This window comes from Arctopsyche grandis, chromosome 6 (genome assembly GCF_051622035.1).
Source record: "Arctopsyche grandis isolate Sample6627 chromosome 6, ASM5162203v2, whole genome shotgun sequence".
Lineage (NCBI taxonomy): Eukaryota > Metazoa > Arthropoda > Insecta > Trichoptera > Hydropsychidae > Arctopsyche > Arctopsyche grandis.
In genome coordinates, this window is record NC_135360.1 from 3572568 (window position 1) to 3591336 (window position 18769).

The window sequence follows — 18769 nt, forward strand, 5'->3', positions numbered from 1 at the left end:
ATAACTATCGTATTCCTCCCCCCTCCTCTCTTCACGTTACGTTTATGCAAGAATGTTGACGTTATTTATAGTTTTTTTTTTTACTTTGGATTTTTAAAGCAATTTTTTTTCTTTGGAGGAAAATTTAAACTATTTGGATAGCATTTGTAATTGACTCTGGATCTACTTGCGAATTAATTAAGCGGAGGAGAGGAAAAAAAAGTCAAAAGGTAATGGTTGGATTTGGAAGCGTTACGAGTGGAGTGGGTAAGTGTCAAAGTGACAAAATAACAATGTTTCGGTTGGAAGAGTTTGAAAGATCAATTTTGATTTGAGCAATTGAAAATGGCCAACGCGAACGATGGCAGTGGAAATGGAAATAGATATGAAAATGGCGACAGCAACGTCTCAATTTGCGAATTGGACGCGTTATCAATTATTATCAATTCTCAGATATGTAAATAATCGCTACCGCTTTTAAATTTAATTTCCAAAAGTCAGCTCGGTGTGGAAATAAAGAGTCGAAGAGTATGATTATTTAGCAATGATTGACAATATTCTTAATTACAATCACTTTTCTTTCAGGTCCATCACCGAGACACCAACGTCGCCAAACGAGTAAGTCACATACATTTATATGTTTATTGTTTCTGTATTATTATCAATTCTTGGATATATATTAATAATCTCAATCGCTTATAAATTTCGGCTCAGATTGTGATTCCGAAATAAAAAGTGGAAGCTCGATCACATTATACGGAACGTAAGTGTAACTGCTTATATCTATTATACGTATGATCATTTATAGTAAATCACATATACATATTTATATATTGTTTCTGTATTATTGTCAGTTCTTGAATTTGTTATTAATCGAATTATTTTCAATTTCAGCTCTGATAGCGATTCTGAAAGCAAAAATCGGGGCTGGGCCATGCGATCTGAAATGTAAGTTGTAACTGCTTATATTATTTATCGATGGTAGACAATTACAATTACAATTACAATCACTTTACTTTCAGGTCCAATGGAGAGGCTGCGTCCTCAATAACTGAGTAAGTCACCGATTAACATACACATGTATATTATTCCCATAATATTATCAATTCTCGGATATGTTAATAATCGCTATAATTTCAGTTTCAGCTCGGATAGCTGGATAAATGGATTTCATCGTATGCTGATCTAACAAATTCTATTGGATTGTTTCCATGTCGATAAACGACGGCGGATCCTTTCATTTAAATATATAGATATACAATAACTACCAGATATGTGAGCGTCAGTAATGCGTTTTTGAAAGGGTTAGACATATATTATTTCCTACAGAAATCCTTGCCCGTGCTATTTCCTGTGCAAAAAAGAATTTTGACTGCCAGGCATACACATCATTATTATCATCAAAATTTCCACAGTTTTCTCAAAACGTAAATATCAACATATAAAGGTAAAAAAATGTAATACTTGTTATTTATATGTATATTTAAAAACAATAGTTCATCAATATGATTTAATATAATGTTATATTACTTTTACTGTTTTCTTTATTTTAGGAAAATCTCTCCGCCTTAAGAAGCTCTTAGTTAAGGTGACCAGGTTTTGAAAATGTCAAAGGAGGATAATAAGAAAATAAAATCGTTTAGTAACATTCTTTATTCAAATCAAATCTTCGATAATTAATGTATTTTAATAACGTTTTTATTTAATTTTTACTAGCAGGAATTACCCAACCTAAAAAATAAGCAAAGTATTTCGTGTGGACCTCCTGAATCGTTGAATAAATACTGTGAAGCGACTTTGGCCTTTCATTTGAATCCTGAACCGACCCCTACGCAACAATATGTATTATATAATAAGAGACTTTTGTCAATGGCTTCAAAAATTAAATACGAGAAGTTTGATTTTGTGTCTTGTAAGTAGTGTTGATGCAGAATTAGTCATAACTAGAGACACGTATTTTGGGCATCTATTTTTGTCAATTTTAGCATTTTCATTTTGCATTTTAGCGTTTTAGGGCATTAAAAATTTTCAATTTTAGCATCTATTTTTATGAAGAGTTTAATTTTAAATAATAAAAAATTTCGATGAATTTTAATAAAATGTATACACATATATACAATTTAAAGACAACACAACAATTAAAAAATAATAAAAAAATTCAAAAATGTTTCGGAATTAAAATTACATTGAAAAAAACATAAATATAAAAATACAAAGACAAAAAATATGAATATAAAAATATAGTACCAATTAAAATTTATTAAAACTCAACATGCAGCATATTTCTAGAGACTATTTTTTAAGATTCGTGTGACGATCGGTAACAATTACATTGTATTTAATAAAATACCTTTCAGCATCCACACTATTGACGGGACACCAAATAGATTTTAGAGCTGCACAACCAAACTCTTCATATTTAATTTTTATTGCCATCAATAATAGCAATATATCCGGTGTGGATTCACTTTTTACAAACCTCTTTTACGTTTTTATATTCTCTATTAATTGTCTTAGAAAGTGCTGATATCCTTCCATACATTGAGCCTCTGTTAATACATTAAATAATGGCAAAACTGTTTCTTAAACATTAATATTAGATTTTGAGCCTGCCACAGATGGATTGAATAGTTTACTCAATTTTCGGACGAATAGATTCGTCTCATTTAGTCTCGAGTGCGAGTCTAGTTTTAAGGCACAGCTCCAACTGTCTTCTTTTCTTTACATTAGTAGACAAAAGCAGTTGCTTGGTTTCGACAGGAAAATCACCGTCTATGGTAAACTGCAAGCTCTGTTTTATCCCCTCAATTTCTTCACATAATAAATGGGCAAAGGGATAGGAAGACCCTTCTAATTTGTCCATTAATTTTATGCAAATTTCACTTTTGTTTGTTATTTTAGCATCTATTCGCGTATTTTACGAATTTAGCATCTATTGGCATCTATTCCTAATTTTAGGATCAATTAAGCATTAATAGCAAAGTGCCCAAAATACGTGTCTTTAGTCATAACTGATCATCATATACTGAAAAAAAAAGAATCATGGAATCGTTTTAACATGTTTTCAACGTCCGCTCTATTTGAGCTTATGTGACAATACTTCATCAATTACATGATTTTATTTGTTTATTTTCAGGTGTGATGGCCTCAGAAGACAATGAAGATATTCCGTCTACATCTGGTGTGGGAGCACCGACTCCGAGGACTAACATCGTGATCGACCCTCCTCCACCTTCCGATCCTGGCAGTTCCAGGAGTGCTGGTTTGTTTAAAAGTAATATTTTTTTTATGATCGCAGAATTTGGGGATTTTTAATTTTGACATAAAATTTACAATAATTGACAATAATATTTAAAGAATATTATACTAATACATATTATATGTGTGTATGTATATGCAACCTATGTATCTTAACTTTTACGATTCATCCCAATCCGTTTTTCGTGTTTATAAACGAAAATAAAATGAATTAGCATTGGAGCAATGCATTTAGTATATAATATAATATTATAGATAAGAGCTAAAACCAGTAGCAACAATTCTGATGCTATTTTCAATAATCAGTTGTTTTTTTGTGCGGTTTTTCCACTATCATTGAAATTACATATCTCGAAGAAAATACATTTTTCGGTTATTAATCAATTATTATTAATTGCTTACTTTGGTAATAATCGATGATCTTAATTTTAATTTCAAAATGTGTTTTATCTGTGAGAAGACGATTATTTTAATATCGGATGAGTGGTTATTTCCATGCGGTTTTTCATTATTATTGTAAAAACATGTTTTTCTGTGGTTTAATGTCATATCCGTGTAAGCAATCTAGCGCTAGTCCTTTAACCCTAAATTCGTTTTAAAAAACTCGAAAAACTGTTATTATTCCTGCAAAAGATATGAATATCGCATTAACAATGGAATCATTTGAAATTTAAGAAATCGAAATCCCAATACCAATCCAGACACAATATCTTAGCTCAGATTGTTCATTTTAGCCATCACTCGTGAATATTTTTGGTTATTTAAAGATTACGTTTATTATTAAATTGATCAATAGAGGCAAAAATAAATTCGATCTTCTCAATGATTGAGAATAAATAAACAAACAAAATAACTAAACGTTACTTTGTTTGGAAAATTTACAGTTTTGTATTGATTATAAACGATAACAAAATATAATTATTAGAAAATAAATCATTTTACAATTTTCACATATGAGAACGAGAACGGGAACGGGAACGGGAATTGCATGCCGGGGTTCAGCTAGTTTTAAATAAATATCAATTTTCGGATATGTAAATAATCGCAATCGCTTTTAAATTTCAGTTTGGAAAATCAGCTCGGTGTGGAAATGAAGAGTCGAAGCTCGACATCGCCATCGGAAATGTAAGTTTCAATGTACGAGTATGATTATTTAGCAATGATTGACTATATTCATCATTACAATCACTTTTCTTTCAGGTCCATCACCGAGACACCAACGTCATCAAACAAGTAAGTTATTTATATATTGTTTCTGCATTATTATCAATTCTTGGATATGTTAATAATCTCAATCGCTTATAAATTTCAGCTCAGAATGTGATTCCGAAACAAAAAGTGGAACCTCGATCATATTATACGGAACGTAAGTTGTAACTGCTTATATCTATTATACATACGTATGATTATTTATAGTAAATCACATATATTGTTATTAATCGAATTAATTTTAATTTTAGCTCTGATAGCGGTTCTGAAAACAAAAATAGGGGCTGGGCCATGCTATTTGAAATGTAAGTAGTAACTGCTAATATTATATATCGATGGCAGACAATTACAATCACTTTACTTTCAGGTCCAATGGAGAGGCTGCGTCCTCAATAACTGAGTAAGTCACACCGATTAACATACATATGTATATTATTCCCATAACATTATCAATTCTGAGCTGTAATTTCAGTTTCAGCTCAGATTTTTTTGATCTTTGCAGGTTTCTTTCCTGCTCCTTTCATTTAAATATATAGATATACAATAACTACCAGATATGTTAGCGTCAGTAATACGTTTTTGAAAGGGCTATCATAACTTTTATCTATCATAACTTTTACGATTCATCCCAATCCGTTAAGCGGCTTATGAGATAATTGAATCCAAAAACTTAAGAGTGGACCTAAAATTTAATACACATTATTTAAAATCTCCAGTTCGAATTTTCGTGTTTATAAACGAAAATAAAATGAGTTAGCATTGGAGCAATGCATTTAGTATATAATATAATATTATAGATAAGAGCTAAAACCAGTAGCAAAAATTCTGATGCTATTTTCAATAATCAGTTGTTTTTTTGTGCGGTTTTTCCACTATCATTGAAATTACATATCTTGAAGAAAATACATTTTTCGGTTAAATACATAATTCTTATTAATTGCTTACTTTAGATTTTATTCCTTTTGAGTGCAAAATATGCATGGCGGATTTGACTAGTTTGTCGAATTCTATTATCGATGATCTTAATTTTAATTTCAAAATGTGTTTTATCTGTGAGAAGACGATTATTTTAATATCGTATGAGTGGTTATTTCCATGCGGTTTTTCGTTATTATTGTAAAAACATGTTTTTGTGTAGTATAATGCCACATCCGGGTAAATAATCAAGTGCTAACCCTTTACATGTAAGTTCATAGATCAAGTAATTTCATAGATCACAATTCAAATAGCAATCAAGACACAACATCTTTGTTCAAATTATTAATTTTAGCCATCACTATTTGATATTTTTGTAATTTTTAGTGGTTTTTTTTAATTCCTTTAATTTTTTTTATATTTTAAATATCGAAAATAAATTTAATTTTTAATAATTTTATGCATTGGCAAGAAAAGTCGATCATACTATAATATTCGAGTCCGAATGGAATCATAGCAAAACGTCGGAGTCTGACTCCACAGCCCTGATCTTAACTAAAGTTCAATTATATATTCCCCGTATGTTGGTCACCTGTCATGGCATTTATGAGAAATAATTAACTTCAGTAAATAATTAATATACGTTTCAATGCAACGAAAGGGTTGAGATATCCTTATCTATCGAGATAAAACCGCAGAACGACAGTACTTCACATCATTCGCTGCTAATCTTTCCAATTGGTAAGTCGAACTTTATTTTGCTTAGCACTTATAGTTATATTGTCTTTTTATATAATTTTCAATCTTGTTTTTCAGGAGAAATCTAAGAGAAAATCAGAAACAAGATGTATCTAGTGAAGGCGAAGCCTGATTTTGCTGCAAAACGAGTGGAGTATTTGTATGAGGCCTTCCAACAAAATAAGAAATGCGACACCTTATTTGCAGTTCGAGGCCGAGAGTATCTTAATTCGAATCCAAAATTATTTAAAATCCAAATTGTTCTGTCAGTTTAATTATAATTTTTCATAATTGCAGAATCCAAGCGCACTTGGTCGTCCTAATGGCGTGCAGCGAAATCTTCATGACAAAAGAAAATCTATTGAATGACGTCTTTTCAGAATATGACGACGAAGTCATCGATGCAATCCTAAAGTATTGTTACACTGGAGAAATAAGTACGAGTTCAAAAATATCTAAAATAATCAATTTCAAATACGAGATTTCGTCATTAAATGCAATCATTTAAATATAATTTTAGACATAGGAGACAAACACCGCAAGAAATTACTGGAGCTAGCCAACCGACTGGAAGTGAACATTCCACCACAATTTAAAACAGTCAATAAATCTAATTGTCTGAACGTTTTGAAATCAACAGAAGATTCCGAATTACTAAAAAAGGCAATGGATTTGACTCTGGAAAACTTCGAGACGGTGAGTGTTGATTATATAAAAAAATATGTCATTTAAATATTTTTCAATTCCACTTCTGTTTCAGCTGCACAAAACTCAAGGTTTTCTCAATCTGCCGCTCTTCAACGTGATGGAAATCTTGAAATCGAATGATTTGTTGGTGCCTTCCGAAGAAAGCGTATTCAATGCTGTGAAATTGTGGGTAAATCATGATGATGCGAACCGTACAAGTGACTTGGCACAGCTGATGAGATTCGTGAGGTTATTCTTGCTGCCGTTGGAGGTATTTGAAATTAAATGAATGTTGCAGTTTAGTGATAAAAATCATTCGAATAATGTGTTATATTTTCAGTTTATCGTCAACGAAGTAATGACGTTTTGTCTTTCGTGTGCAGAGTGTATGACCACTATTAGACAAGAAATTATAAACAAGAATGATAAATCTTTCGTCCCAAGAGAGACCCCTCGTAGAATAATACAAAAAATGGCACTGGTTGGGGGATGGGATATTGATGTGAGTTTTGTATCACAAGTATAATATTTTGATTGGATTGTAAATTAATTATTTTATTGCATAACGTGTTTTCAGACGGCAAACACCATCGATATATTTGACGGATTAAAGAACAGTTGGACTCTATCCAAAAATATTGGAATAAATAAAAGATTGTTTGCGTCTGTCCTCATGGGAGATTGGATCCTTATCATCGGCGGAAAGAATTCTTTAGATAAATCAGTGACTTCAGTAAAGTTTTCCGGTGTTGCGAAGTAGCTGCTTAGAGAAATCGGAATATAACCAATTTATTTGTTTTCAGGTGGAATACATCGATTTGAAAAGCGGCGAGAAAAAGCCATTGAAGCCATTAAATCAAGCTCGTCATTTGTTCTCAGCAGTGACACTTCGGCGCGGTTCGTCCACGGATGTTTACGCCATTGGTGGTTATGATAATGGCCATTTATCTTCAGTGGAAAGGTGATTAAATTGCAATCATTTCATCAGATCGACTGAAAGAGAAGTTGACGATTATTGATTTCGATTAGGTGGAGCAGCAACACTGGGGATTGGGAGATCATTGCTCCATTGTTGGTGGCAGTTAGTAATCAGAGTGCTTCTGTCATCGCCGATAAAATATACATAACAGGTGGGCGTACAAATGAAAACGGAAAAACCATATCCACGAATAAAGTGCAGATGTATTCAGTGGAGACCAATTCTTGGACTTACCGCGCTCAGATGATTCAGGGAAGATATAATCATTCGGTGAACATCAATTAATTTTATTCACAACTATCGCAAATAATATACAACTCTCCAAAATAAAATTAACTAAATTTTGATTTCACCATTTTAGAGCGTCGCATTCAAAGGAAAACTTTACGTCGCTGGTGGATATGATTCTTCTATTTTAGACAGTGTGGAGCATTACGATCCGAATGCAAATGTGTGGACTGCATTCATCAAACTACCGCAAGCTGCATACGCAATTAGTCTCGGCTGTTTCCAAAATAAACTGTTTAGCATGGGTGAGTTTTTTTACAACTTAATTTGGATTTATGGGTCTCGAATGTAGAATTAATTTATTGTTTTGATTTTCAGGTGGATTCGATAAAAGTGATGTTTGGGAATACGACGAGACGAACATATCTTGGAAAGCTTCAACAAGTCTGAGCAGAACGAGATCTCGTGCAGTTGCAATTGTCATTCCATATGATTCGATTATTTGATCGACTGCAGTTTTTTTGTATTATTTGAAAAAAATGTATTTTGAAATAATCATTAAATGTACTTTTTGAATTTTTAATTTATCCAAATGTTTGAATAAATACATAATATGCAACAACTTCTCAAAATATATTTTATTTTTCCGTCAATATTTAATGTTTATTTACTCATGAATAATTAATATTATCTAAATGAACTGAAAAATCAGAGAATCAGAAGCCAAAATCAAAAACATATACATAAAAATGAATTCAATTCAATTCAATCCAGAAATGTTATATTTCATTTTGTAATGAACGATATTACGCGCGTCTTTATGCAGAGGGCGTGATATCTCGTTATTCTTCCAATGAGTCAAGTTAGGTGGAAACGTGGACTAACCTTGGGATATTTGTATAAATGTATATAGTCGGGGAGGTTCCTGACGGCAAGTCGTGTGCGTTGATAACAGCTTCCTCGTCGTCTCACGGCTGAGGTTTCTCCGGAAACGGCGTGAGGAATGCAGGGGAAGTTGGGCTGGAACTCAGGGGAGGGAGTGATGCTACACTCGACCTCGTGGCGGTTCTTCAGCACTGATGGCGGTGAATCTCTCGGCCCCGTCTCCCCCTGGAGACGTGCACAGGAGAGATGTTTCTTCGACGAGAGTTCGCGGGTAAGAGACAGCGCGCTCTACATGCGCGCGCGCCTATGAGGTTTTTCTGAGTTGCCACTCGAAATAAGGGCGAGTGTTGCCCTAGGGGACGATGGGAAAACGTGGTGTTACAATTTCTAATAATTTTTCTTGTTTAAATAATATCGAAATTGAAAATAAATTCTGTCTATTTCTTTAAATTTATTTCAAACAGTGGCTCTCAAATATTTTTCACACTTTTCGTCGATTAAATAATACTTTTCCATTATTCATTAAGTGATTCTCAAACTTTTCATAATTATTACTTTTATTTAAAAATCAAGATGAATTTCATATATGTTTTTGCAATTTGCTGCATTCCAACGGCTCTCAAATGATTTTACGAAGGTTTCTCAAATACTTTTACACTTTTATTCTGTTATATCGTGGTTTTTATCGAATTGTGAAATTTGTTAACTTTTATGAGAAATAATCAATATGTTAATGTCAGTGGCTCTGAAACTTTTATTTTATTAATATGTTTTTATCCTAAAGTTAATTTCCAAATAATGTAACTTTACAAATTCAAATGATTTCACAGATTTCCGTCCGTTTATTAAATTCCAGTTATTCTCAAACGGTTTGTAGTACCAGAGATTCTCCGATAAAAAAATTTGATGAATACACATTTTTGTGTTTTCAATGATTTTCGACTGATTTTAAGATGGTTTTTCACACTTTTATTAAGTTTAATAGTATTTTTATGGGATAATTTTATTCATCTATGTTTTCAGTAATTGTCAACCATTTCAAGAAACGTTTCTCAATTATTTACATATTTTTTATTTTTATATTTTCGTAATTATTTATTCAAAGTAATCAAAATATTTCCTTTAATTGTCTTTATACCAGCGCTTCTGAAATGTAATAGTGTATTTTTTCACATACAAATTTGAATTATTTGGATTTTCACTTAAAGAATTGGTATTTCTTTTTTCGCACGGTAGAGTGAATTGGTTTTATACGGCTAAAGGTGTCATGACATTTTGAACGAAACTGGAGTGAGATGGCTACGATTTAAATTGTAAGTATATAAAAATTAATAAAACGTGTGTAATGCAAAATTAGCAAACATGATACAAACGAATTTGCACAGCAATATAAAACAAGGTTAATATTCAGCAGCTGGATGTAGTCTCCATAGCAGTAGCTTAAAAGCATTTGCGGATCATCTTCTTCAATATACACTTGAAAACGTTGCACATAATTTAACAAACACTGATATTTGATTTCGATTAAATTATAAAAATTAATTTTGAAATTCAAATTCACTAACAATAAAAAATTAATTGGTTTTTCACACGCGAAGGAAAGTTATTATAAAAAAGTCACTTAATGTCACAACTTAATTGATTTTTGGGTTTATTCGCGAACGACATATTGATTGATTTTAATTGATAATGAATTGAAACGTTAAAAATTCGCGATCAAATTGGCGTGAGGTTCGACCATTTTTCTTCGACTGAAATCGAATGAAAACAAACAAGTGAATTCACTTTTTAAATTCAAATTCAAATATTTTTGCCATTTATTTTCACTCTATTCATTCAATGCATTCAACTTATTTTTACTTTATGTATTGAATTAACACCAACAGCCGACTGCAATCATCAACATCAGTCGACTCGTCTAGTTGTATACTCTCTTTTACAGGACTGGCTTTGACATCTTTTACTACTTACAGTAAAATATTATCACTGAAATCTTGATTGCGCGATTGCACACATTGTTCAATAACGGAACGTGCCGAATTTCCTTTCGTGCTTCAGAACCTAATATAAATTTAGCAATTATTACTATACACATTGTTTTACCAATTCCTCGGCTATTTCCTTAGCATACAGTTATGCCACTTGATGAGAAGCTTCTAACAAGGGCTTTTGAATTACTGCGACGCTAAATTTTGTAATAAGATCGCTGCTGTCACATCGTGCCTTCTTAGACTTCAAAGTGCTAAAGCTACATTTATCTTATTTCATCCACCCATCTCCCCTATTATTCCACTTTATGAAAGTAAATTCGTCCAAGGTAGGGGGGGAGGCATGGAACCCCCCTCGGATCCCCCTTTGATTTCTTTGTTCGTTATAAATTGGCAAAATTTATTAACTAAAATCGACACAGTGACACCGATAATGCACATAATCTTTAAAATATATATACATATTAATATTTGGGGATCCTCCTGGGGTAGGGCTGCCAGATTAATTCGGATATTTTAATCCCCCCCCCCCCCCCCCCGACCCCCCGGGCACCGATATTACAAAAATGATAAAAAACTTTATAAAATCAATCCTTTTATAAACTAGTATTTTCATTCATTTTTCACAGTTTATTTAGTTACTTTAATATTAAATAAATATAATTACATATTGCCAAAAAAGATTGAAAAAAAATCAATCTGAATCTCGCTTTTCTTCGATTGTTACGGCCAAATACGTCAAAACAAAAACATACGAGCAGTGATGTTTACAAACTCTTCTATAAAATGGGAATATGTTATTTTATATTTTGTAATTATCAAGAGATTATTTTGTTTAATGTTTACTACATATTAGATTGGCCATGTTAAGCGGTTTATATTACAAATACCGAGCGAAGCCGTGTAAAAACACTAGTTCCCTATAAAATCGTGCACATAAATTCGGGAAGTGCTTTACAAGATTGTAGCGATACAATTTGCGAGCATTTTAATAGTACTTCACGTCCCATGATGATGGGTGGTGATAAAGACTTCCTCAAAGCTTTAATGGCTGTTCATATTGATGATGATAAAACGTACTTGTTAGTAATGGTATGTTTGGAATTTTGCCAAAAATATATACATGTATATATATATACATATATATATATGCTCTGGGAAAAATAACTTCGGGCCTTATGACAAACTAAAAAAAGATCTTGTACATTCTTATGTACTATGTATTATACTACATATGTACTATGATCAATGATTTTAAAATTGTAGTTTTCCGTTTGTTAAGAACATAACATTAAAAAGATAATTTTATATGAGATCTAATGGATAGACAACATTATGCATATACGTATTATTATTGACCTTGGAGTCTCTGTTAGACACAACATTTTTAAATGTGATTGTATGTATTAGATATTATGTTGTATTCAAGTAGTAACAGCAATATTTTGTTCGAGTGATAACGCAAAGCCATCATTTTAGTATCAGTTCATATCATATACCAATATATGTATAAGTTGCTTTTCAGAATGACCTCAGGTTCTCCAATCATATTAATTCTGTGTGTTGCTCAGCTTCAAGGATGCTAGGGATTGTTTTTCGCAATTCCTGGCATTTCTGAGGCTGTTGTACAATCCTTTGGTGAGAAGTATCATGGAGTACGCATCCAAGATCTGGAGTCCTCCAGCCAAAAGTCAGTCTATTAAGCTTGAGCTTATCCAAAGACGCTTTCTCCGGCTTCTTTATAAGGAGCATTATGGGACTTGCCCATATTTATTTCCTACAAGATTTGTTATGGGTATGATCGGCTACACTTATTTTGAACTCAGGAGAAGTGTTGCTCTAATCAAGTACTTATTTTCTATATTTCGAGGTTTTGTTTCATACCAGTCTATTTTATTCATTTCATTCTATTCAGTTTATTCTATTTTATAGGAGATTAGCCTTCATGCTCTGGAGAGTTTTATTTGAACCCGCCATCGTCCCCTATTTCATATTCCTCAGGCAAGAACCGCGGCATAACCGAATTCTTCCATTCCTCAAGGCCTCCGATCTTCAAACTCTCTGTATGGTGCCATTGACATTTTTTAGATCTCTTTTCATTCGCCGCGCCGCTTCCTCGGTTATGGGGGTCGTGACCAACTTGAACTAAGTTAATTGTTAACTATTAACTTCCCGGTAGACCGGGACTTGTCGTGGTTTACAGATCTCAGATTTATTAACCATAGATATTTAGTCTTATTAACTCACGAGTTAACAAATTTATGCAAAAGTCCAATTACAAATGAAATATTATGACTTATTCCAATTTCATAATAACCGGCACATACATATATGTACATAATAATAGTTAATATTAAGAACAGGAACATGAAAAGTGCGCTTAAAAATGAATTGTTGAATTTAATCATGTTCATTCTCATTCACAATTTCATCATCTCTGTTATATTTATCTACACTGCTAATTTGGTGCAAAAGTTTCTTATTTTCTTTTATTTCTGTATAAAATTCTAAACATGAAATATTTTTGTAATTATATACATACTACGCTCAAAATACCCCGGACAGTAGAAATTTTCAACCTACATATTTCTTTCTTTGGTTCACTGTTCGCCAATCGTGGAAAAAATTCTTTCGACATTGGCATTCTGGTCAGGTATTGCAAAAAAAATTGACAAATTTTTAATAATTCCGAATGAAACTCAATAGTATTTGTTTTGAAATATTCTGACCATTTGAGAAAGCATTATTGAAAAATTAGTCCATTAATTCAAATATTCCTTCGATTTTTTATAGCAATTCATACAATTTAAATTCAATTTATCTATTTCACTTTGCAATAAATTTCCTTTATTTTCAGACAAAAAAGATTGTATTTTGATAGGAGGAAATGATTCTTCATATCTATGACTTAATATATTCGCATAATATAATATATTCTTAATATGTCCGGAAATGCGTGCGACTATTTTCACCAGAATCCGGGCCGATTTCAGTTTCAATAGAAAAAAAGCCCTTTTTGTGCATTTGATTACTTCTAGAATAATGATCGTATTGTAGTGATATTTTGAAATAGTGTTCATTATATTACTCTGCAAACATCTAAAAATTAAAACGAGGGATTTTAAACTGAAGTACGCGAATTAATGTTAAAAAATAATAAATTACGTAAATGTCATCCGAATAGCCTTTGAATATAAAAATAGCATAAAACTGAAGTTTGTAGTAGTGGACAGTAATAGACAGACCATGGAAAATCAAAATTACAAAAATGTGAAGAATAAAATCATTTTTCACACATTTGAAACTGAGACAATTTGTGATAACTTCGGAATAATAAATAGTTGCTTAGGATAATGTTTAAATAGGATTTTTGGGTTTAATTTAAATTAACTGTAAAGTATAAGTATATTTTTTTAGTATCCCAAATCAATTAGTGAATCTTTGAGAACAGTATCATCTGTGTTTTAAATTTTTTAAAGATCCAGTGTTTCTTTAACTTGCATTTTTGTAAAGCGATATTTTGGTTTTCAAAAAGGCAACTATTTTTAAGAGGTCATAAAATTTATTTTCCAAGAATTTTTCTCAAACTGTTTTTTTTATGTAAATGCATTAACAATTTTGATTCGGTGATTGTCTAACTTTTTTATTTATTATGGATATGCATGGCATGAAATTATTCAGCACTCCACAATTAATTATTTATTTTTTGCGACATTCTTGAAAGATTAAGTAATAATCTTGAAAAAGTATGGTTAGTGTTAGACAACACCAGCATCCACCATACCCCAGAAGTGAGTGAGCTGGTTGAACGTACAAACCATATTTTTAATTACTTACATTCATGTTCTATGATATGATTATGTTCTAAGATTATATGTTCCCCCAGGAATTTGCTTGCAGGCCCATCGATCAGATTAAATGAGATCATACAAGATCAAAATATTTTATTTGAGGTAAAAAATCTGTATAAATGATTGCAAACCAGCCTTTTTTTATAAAAAATATATTGTTACGTACACTCGGATTAGGCCGAGTAAGTGCAATCGGATTAGGCCGAGTAGCATCCCAGAGACTGTGTGATCGTTATAATTGGTTTCGAGGATTATATCCCCAGAATGCACTTAGCGGGAGTAGCGGTAACTCGGAGTCACATTCCGGTAGAGTTCTCAGAACCCACAGCGGACATCTAGTACGTGACCATAACAATAGGAAATCAAATCGGACGTTGAAGATGCCCTGAGAGACCTATCCGTTATAAGGCGGTACTATCAAGACATTCTGGACGGAGCACTGCCAGTGCGTGTATCTCCTTAATCACCAATAAATGCTGTGAAACGACTTTGGCCTTTTACTTGGATCCTCCACCCACCCCTACGCAACAATATTTTCAAGTTGTAAATAAAATCTAAAAATATTCTCATTGTTTTTATGCTATGGCCTATGAATGATGACAAAATTTAAAATAAAATAATTTTTTGGACTAAGGTAACCATCCATTTTATACAACATTTTTTTTAAAGCGAGAAAACATCTAAAAATATTTATTATTATAAAAAATATTATTTAAAATATAAAAATTATAAATTTTGATTAGGGTATCCAGGCTTTTTTATACAGCAAAATTTTTGTAGCGAGATTGAAAAATATTTCCATCGTCCCTATGCAAAATTTAAAATAAAATAGATTTTTTGACTAGGGCAACCAACCTTGTTATACAACAGCTTTTTTTTTAAGTCAGAAAACATCTCAAAATATTCCCATCATCTTTATGATTAAAATTTAAAATAATATAAATTTTATTAGGGTAACCAGACTTTTTTATACAACGAATTTTTTTAATTGACAAAACAATCAAATTTATTTTGAAAATCTATTTTATTTTAAATTTTGTATAAGAACGGTGGGAATATTTTAATATTTTTTTTGTTGTATAAAAAAGGCTGGTTACTGTAGTCAAAAAATTATAGTATTTTATTTTAAATTTTAGAATAATTGAAAGCATTTAAACGATGGGAATATTTTTGGATTTTTTCTCGCTTAAAGTTAAACATTCATGTCAATAAACATTACTTACATATTATATTGATTGTTTTTACACTTTAAAAATTGTTGTATGAAAAGATTGGTAAGCCCTGTCTCAAAAATAATATTTTAAGTTTGCAGTATTTATAGCATTAAGACTTTTAAATTTTATTTCCAACTCGAAAAAAATTTTTGTATAAAAAGCCTGGTTACCCTAGTCAAAAAATTATCATATTTTTAATTTTGCAATAGTTTATATCACAGAGATGATAGTAATACTTTTAGATGTTTTCTAGCTTTAAAAAAAAAGTTTGGTTACCCTACTCCAAAAAACTATTTCATTTTAAATTTTGTCATCATTAGAGGTAGGATAGTCACAGTGCTATCCATTGTTCCATTGTTGTAAATCCTTTGTAAAAAAGGTTTGGCAAACCTTTAACAATGCATTTACAGCCTTTGAACAATACACGGCCCCCTCAGGCTTCGGTGACTAGTCATCATTTATAGCATAAAAACTATAGGAATATTTTTAAATTTTATTTTCAACTTGAAGAAATTTTTTGATTAAAAAAAGGCTGTTTACCCTAGTCAAAATATTATCATATTTGAAATCATTTATAGCCCAAAAATGATGTTAATATTTTTTCTTTTTTTTCTGACTTCATCTGATTTTGTTGTTTAAAAAAAGTTTGGTCACCCCTTTTTTGTTTGTTTTTCACAAAAGTTTGGTTTTCTCTTAACCGTTTGCCCGTCTTCTATGGAAGCTTTGCGCGACAAGTCTGTAGCGCAGCTGTCTTCCATAGAATTTCTGAACTTTGCACGGGATTTTGAGGCTTATATGCGCCTATTTCAACTGTATTAAGGTTCAAAATTGGTTGAATATATTACTGAGAGTTGAATGCCATCTATTCAATTTGCTTAAAATGAATATATACCAGTCAAAAATTAGTTTTTTGTGGAACCATACTGAAACCTCGTTTATGTGACGTCACGTCTTCATACAATTATGAAGAATGATTATTTGACAATTAATCCAAAACTACGATTCTGTATTTAAGGTCGAAAACTCGATTGCCAAATTCGCGAAAAAGGTGCCGCATACAGGGCTTGTTCGCTATATTTATTGCCGCGGGCATACATATGACCCACAAGGACACGTTTTTGAGCGAACAATTTCACACAAATATCATATTTGTGTGGCTTTATCTCACTATGAATATTCTTGTGTACAAGATAAGATTAGTGAGAAAATGATTTTGAACAAATGTCGCATTTAGTTGAGACTTGAAACGCCTTGCAAGGGAAGATGTTTGAACATAAGATTTTAGACAAATTATACATCATATGTGTATGGATTTACTCTACTATGAATATGAGTCGCGTCTCGTATGTTTCATAAGGATATATCTTTCAGTAAATGACACATTTGTGCAGCTTTAATCCAGTGCAAATACTCATATTTATTTATTTTATGACAACACATACCAGGAAGGCATTACAGGCAACCCCAATGCGCCTTCCTGGCCAATTACAAATATGGCAGCATTTTTTATTCATTATATAAGTAACTGAATTACGAGACACTGAAAAACTCGCAAATCAATGCGACATCTATAAAATCGTACACAAACTTATTTATTGCACATTAATCAAACATAATTCCAATTTCAAAAACACTAACGTTATGAAATCTCATGATGTTCTATCTCCAGTGGATGGCCATCATCCACCCCTAGATATTATTATTACTTTAAATAAATCTACTAATCTACCTTTAATTCAGCAAAATATTTTTGATTTTCACAGAGCCGATTATAACGAAATCATGAACCAATTAAATGTCACTAATTGGTCGTTCTTAAACGATAACATTAACTTTGAATCAAAAGTCATTATGCTGAATGGATTATTAATCTCTTGTATATACAACCATGTTCCTCAATATAAAAATAAGTTGCATTTTTTTTCCAAAATGGTTTAGTCCCGAATTAAAAAACCTAATACATAAAAAAAAAGTGTGCACAAATTATTCAAAATTTATAACTCTACACACATATATATTGAATTCAAAAAACTAAGAGCTTTGTGTAAACTACATATATCCAAATGTTTTAAACTTTATATTAAAAAAACAGAATCATTCATTGATTCAAATTCCAAATATTTTTGGTCATTTACTAAAGAATTAAACAACAATAAAACATATATACCAGAAAACATTCAACTTAACGGTAAATTTGTTGACAATACTAATGATTCAGTCAATCTTTTTGCTGATTTTTTCAAATTGATCTATGTCAAAAACAACAATAATTCTAATTATAGCATTGTAAATAATAATGTCCTGATTTCACCTTTACATTCTATAAATATATCTATTAAAAAATTGATTAACAAAATAAATGCCTTAGATATATCTAAATCTGCAGGTCCTGACAACATACCCCCAATTTTTATCAAGAATTGTGCCAATGTATTAACTTATCCTCTTTTTAATCTCTTTAATCAATCTATTTCCACTGGTATATTTCCCAATTCTTGGAAGTCTGGCTATTTAATGCCTCTTCATAAAAATGGGGATAAACATAATGTAATGAACTATAGAGCCATCTGTCAACTATCAACTATTCCAAAACTTTTTGAAAGTTTAGTATTAGACGAATTTATTCCTTTCATTAATAACATTATTATTCCACAACAACATGGTTTTATTTCTGGTAGATCTACCTTATCCAATTTATTATTATATGAAAATTTTATTTCTAGTGCCTTATCTGTTAAATTGCAAGTTGACTCAATTTACACTGATTTCAGTAAAGCATTTGACAAAGTTGATATTGAGATTTTATTATATAAACTAAACAGTATCGGAATCAGCGGT

The 18769-nt window shown here is 31.4% G+C and overlaps 4 protein-coding genes and 1 long non-coding RNA gene across 8 annotated transcripts in view; 4 read left to right on the plus strand and 1 right to left on the minus strand.

The window, feature by feature from the left end:
* The first annotated feature begins 230 nt into the window (after window positions 1-230).
* On the plus strand, window positions 231-2168 carry LOC143913580 (uncharacterized). 2 transcript variants are annotated; one of them, XM_077433461.1, is made up of 8 exons: window positions 231-436; window positions 565-597; window positions 694-742; window positions 874-927; window positions 1002-1034; window positions 1120-1426; window positions 1533-1616; window positions 1696-2168. In XM_077433461.1, the coding sequence occupies exons 1-6, from the start codon at window positions 325-327 to the stop codon at window positions 1166-1168; spliced, it is 330 nt and encodes a 109-aa protein (XP_077289587.1). In that variant the 5' UTR covers window positions 231-324; the 3' UTR covers window positions 1169-1426; window positions 1533-1616; window positions 1696-2168. The 2 variants fall into 2 exon arrangements, with proteins under 2 accessions (XP_077289587.1, XP_077289586.1); XM_077433460.1 differs by having other exon boundaries at window positions 234-436; window positions 1699-1775.
* LOC143913586 (uncharacterized) lies at window positions 1696-5364 on the plus strand. 3 transcript variants are annotated; one of them, XR_013260732.1, is made up of 8 exons: window positions 1696-1891; window positions 3116-3253; window positions 4303-4362; window positions 4438-4470; window positions 4550-4603; window positions 4698-4751; window positions 4814-4846; window positions 4949-5364. It is a non-coding gene; the product is annotated as an uncharacterized LOC143913586 (long non-coding RNA). The 3 variants fall into 3 exon arrangements; XR_013260731.1 differs by lacking the exon at window positions 1696-1891 and having other exon boundaries at window positions 4919-5364; XR_013260733.1 differs by lacking the exon at window positions 1696-1891 and having other exon boundaries at window positions 4930-5363.
* A 66-nt stretch (window positions 5365-5430) lies between these two features.
* LOC143913517 (kelch-like protein 23) lies at window positions 5431-8621 on the plus strand. Its single transcript, XM_077433362.1, has 11 exons — window positions 5431-6102; window positions 6178-6319; window positions 6397-6536; window positions 6620-6795; window positions 6860-7057; window positions 7127-7288; window positions 7364-7519; window positions 7590-7747; window positions 7816-8035; window positions 8127-8298; window positions 8372-8621. The coding sequence occupies exons 2-11, from the start codon at window positions 6207-6209 to the stop codon at window positions 8497-8499; spliced, it is 1623 nt and encodes a 540-aa protein (XP_077289488.1). The 5' UTR covers window positions 5431-6102; window positions 6178-6206; the 3' UTR covers window positions 8500-8621.
* A 3792-nt stretch (window positions 8622-12413) lies between these two features.
* On the plus strand, window positions 12414-15203 carry LOC143913817 (uncharacterized). The gene is made up of 2 exons (XM_077433832.1): window positions 12414-12713; window positions 12799-15203. The coding sequence occupies exons 1-2, from the start codon at window positions 12517-12519 to the stop codon at window positions 13013-13015; spliced, it is 414 nt and encodes a 137-aa protein (XP_077289958.1). The 5' UTR covers window positions 12414-12516; the 3' UTR covers window positions 13016-15203.
* A 1640-nt stretch (window positions 15204-16843) lies between these two features.
* Window positions 16844-18769, minus strand: part of LOC143913565 (transmembrane emp24 domain-containing protein 1-like) — a 138479-nt gene continuing 136553 nt past the window's right edge. The window contains exon 6 of the transcript XR_013260721.1: window positions 16844-16927. The gene's annotated coding sequence lies outside the window, so the exon portion shown is untranslated. The remainder of the gene's footprint in view (window positions 16928-18769) is intronic.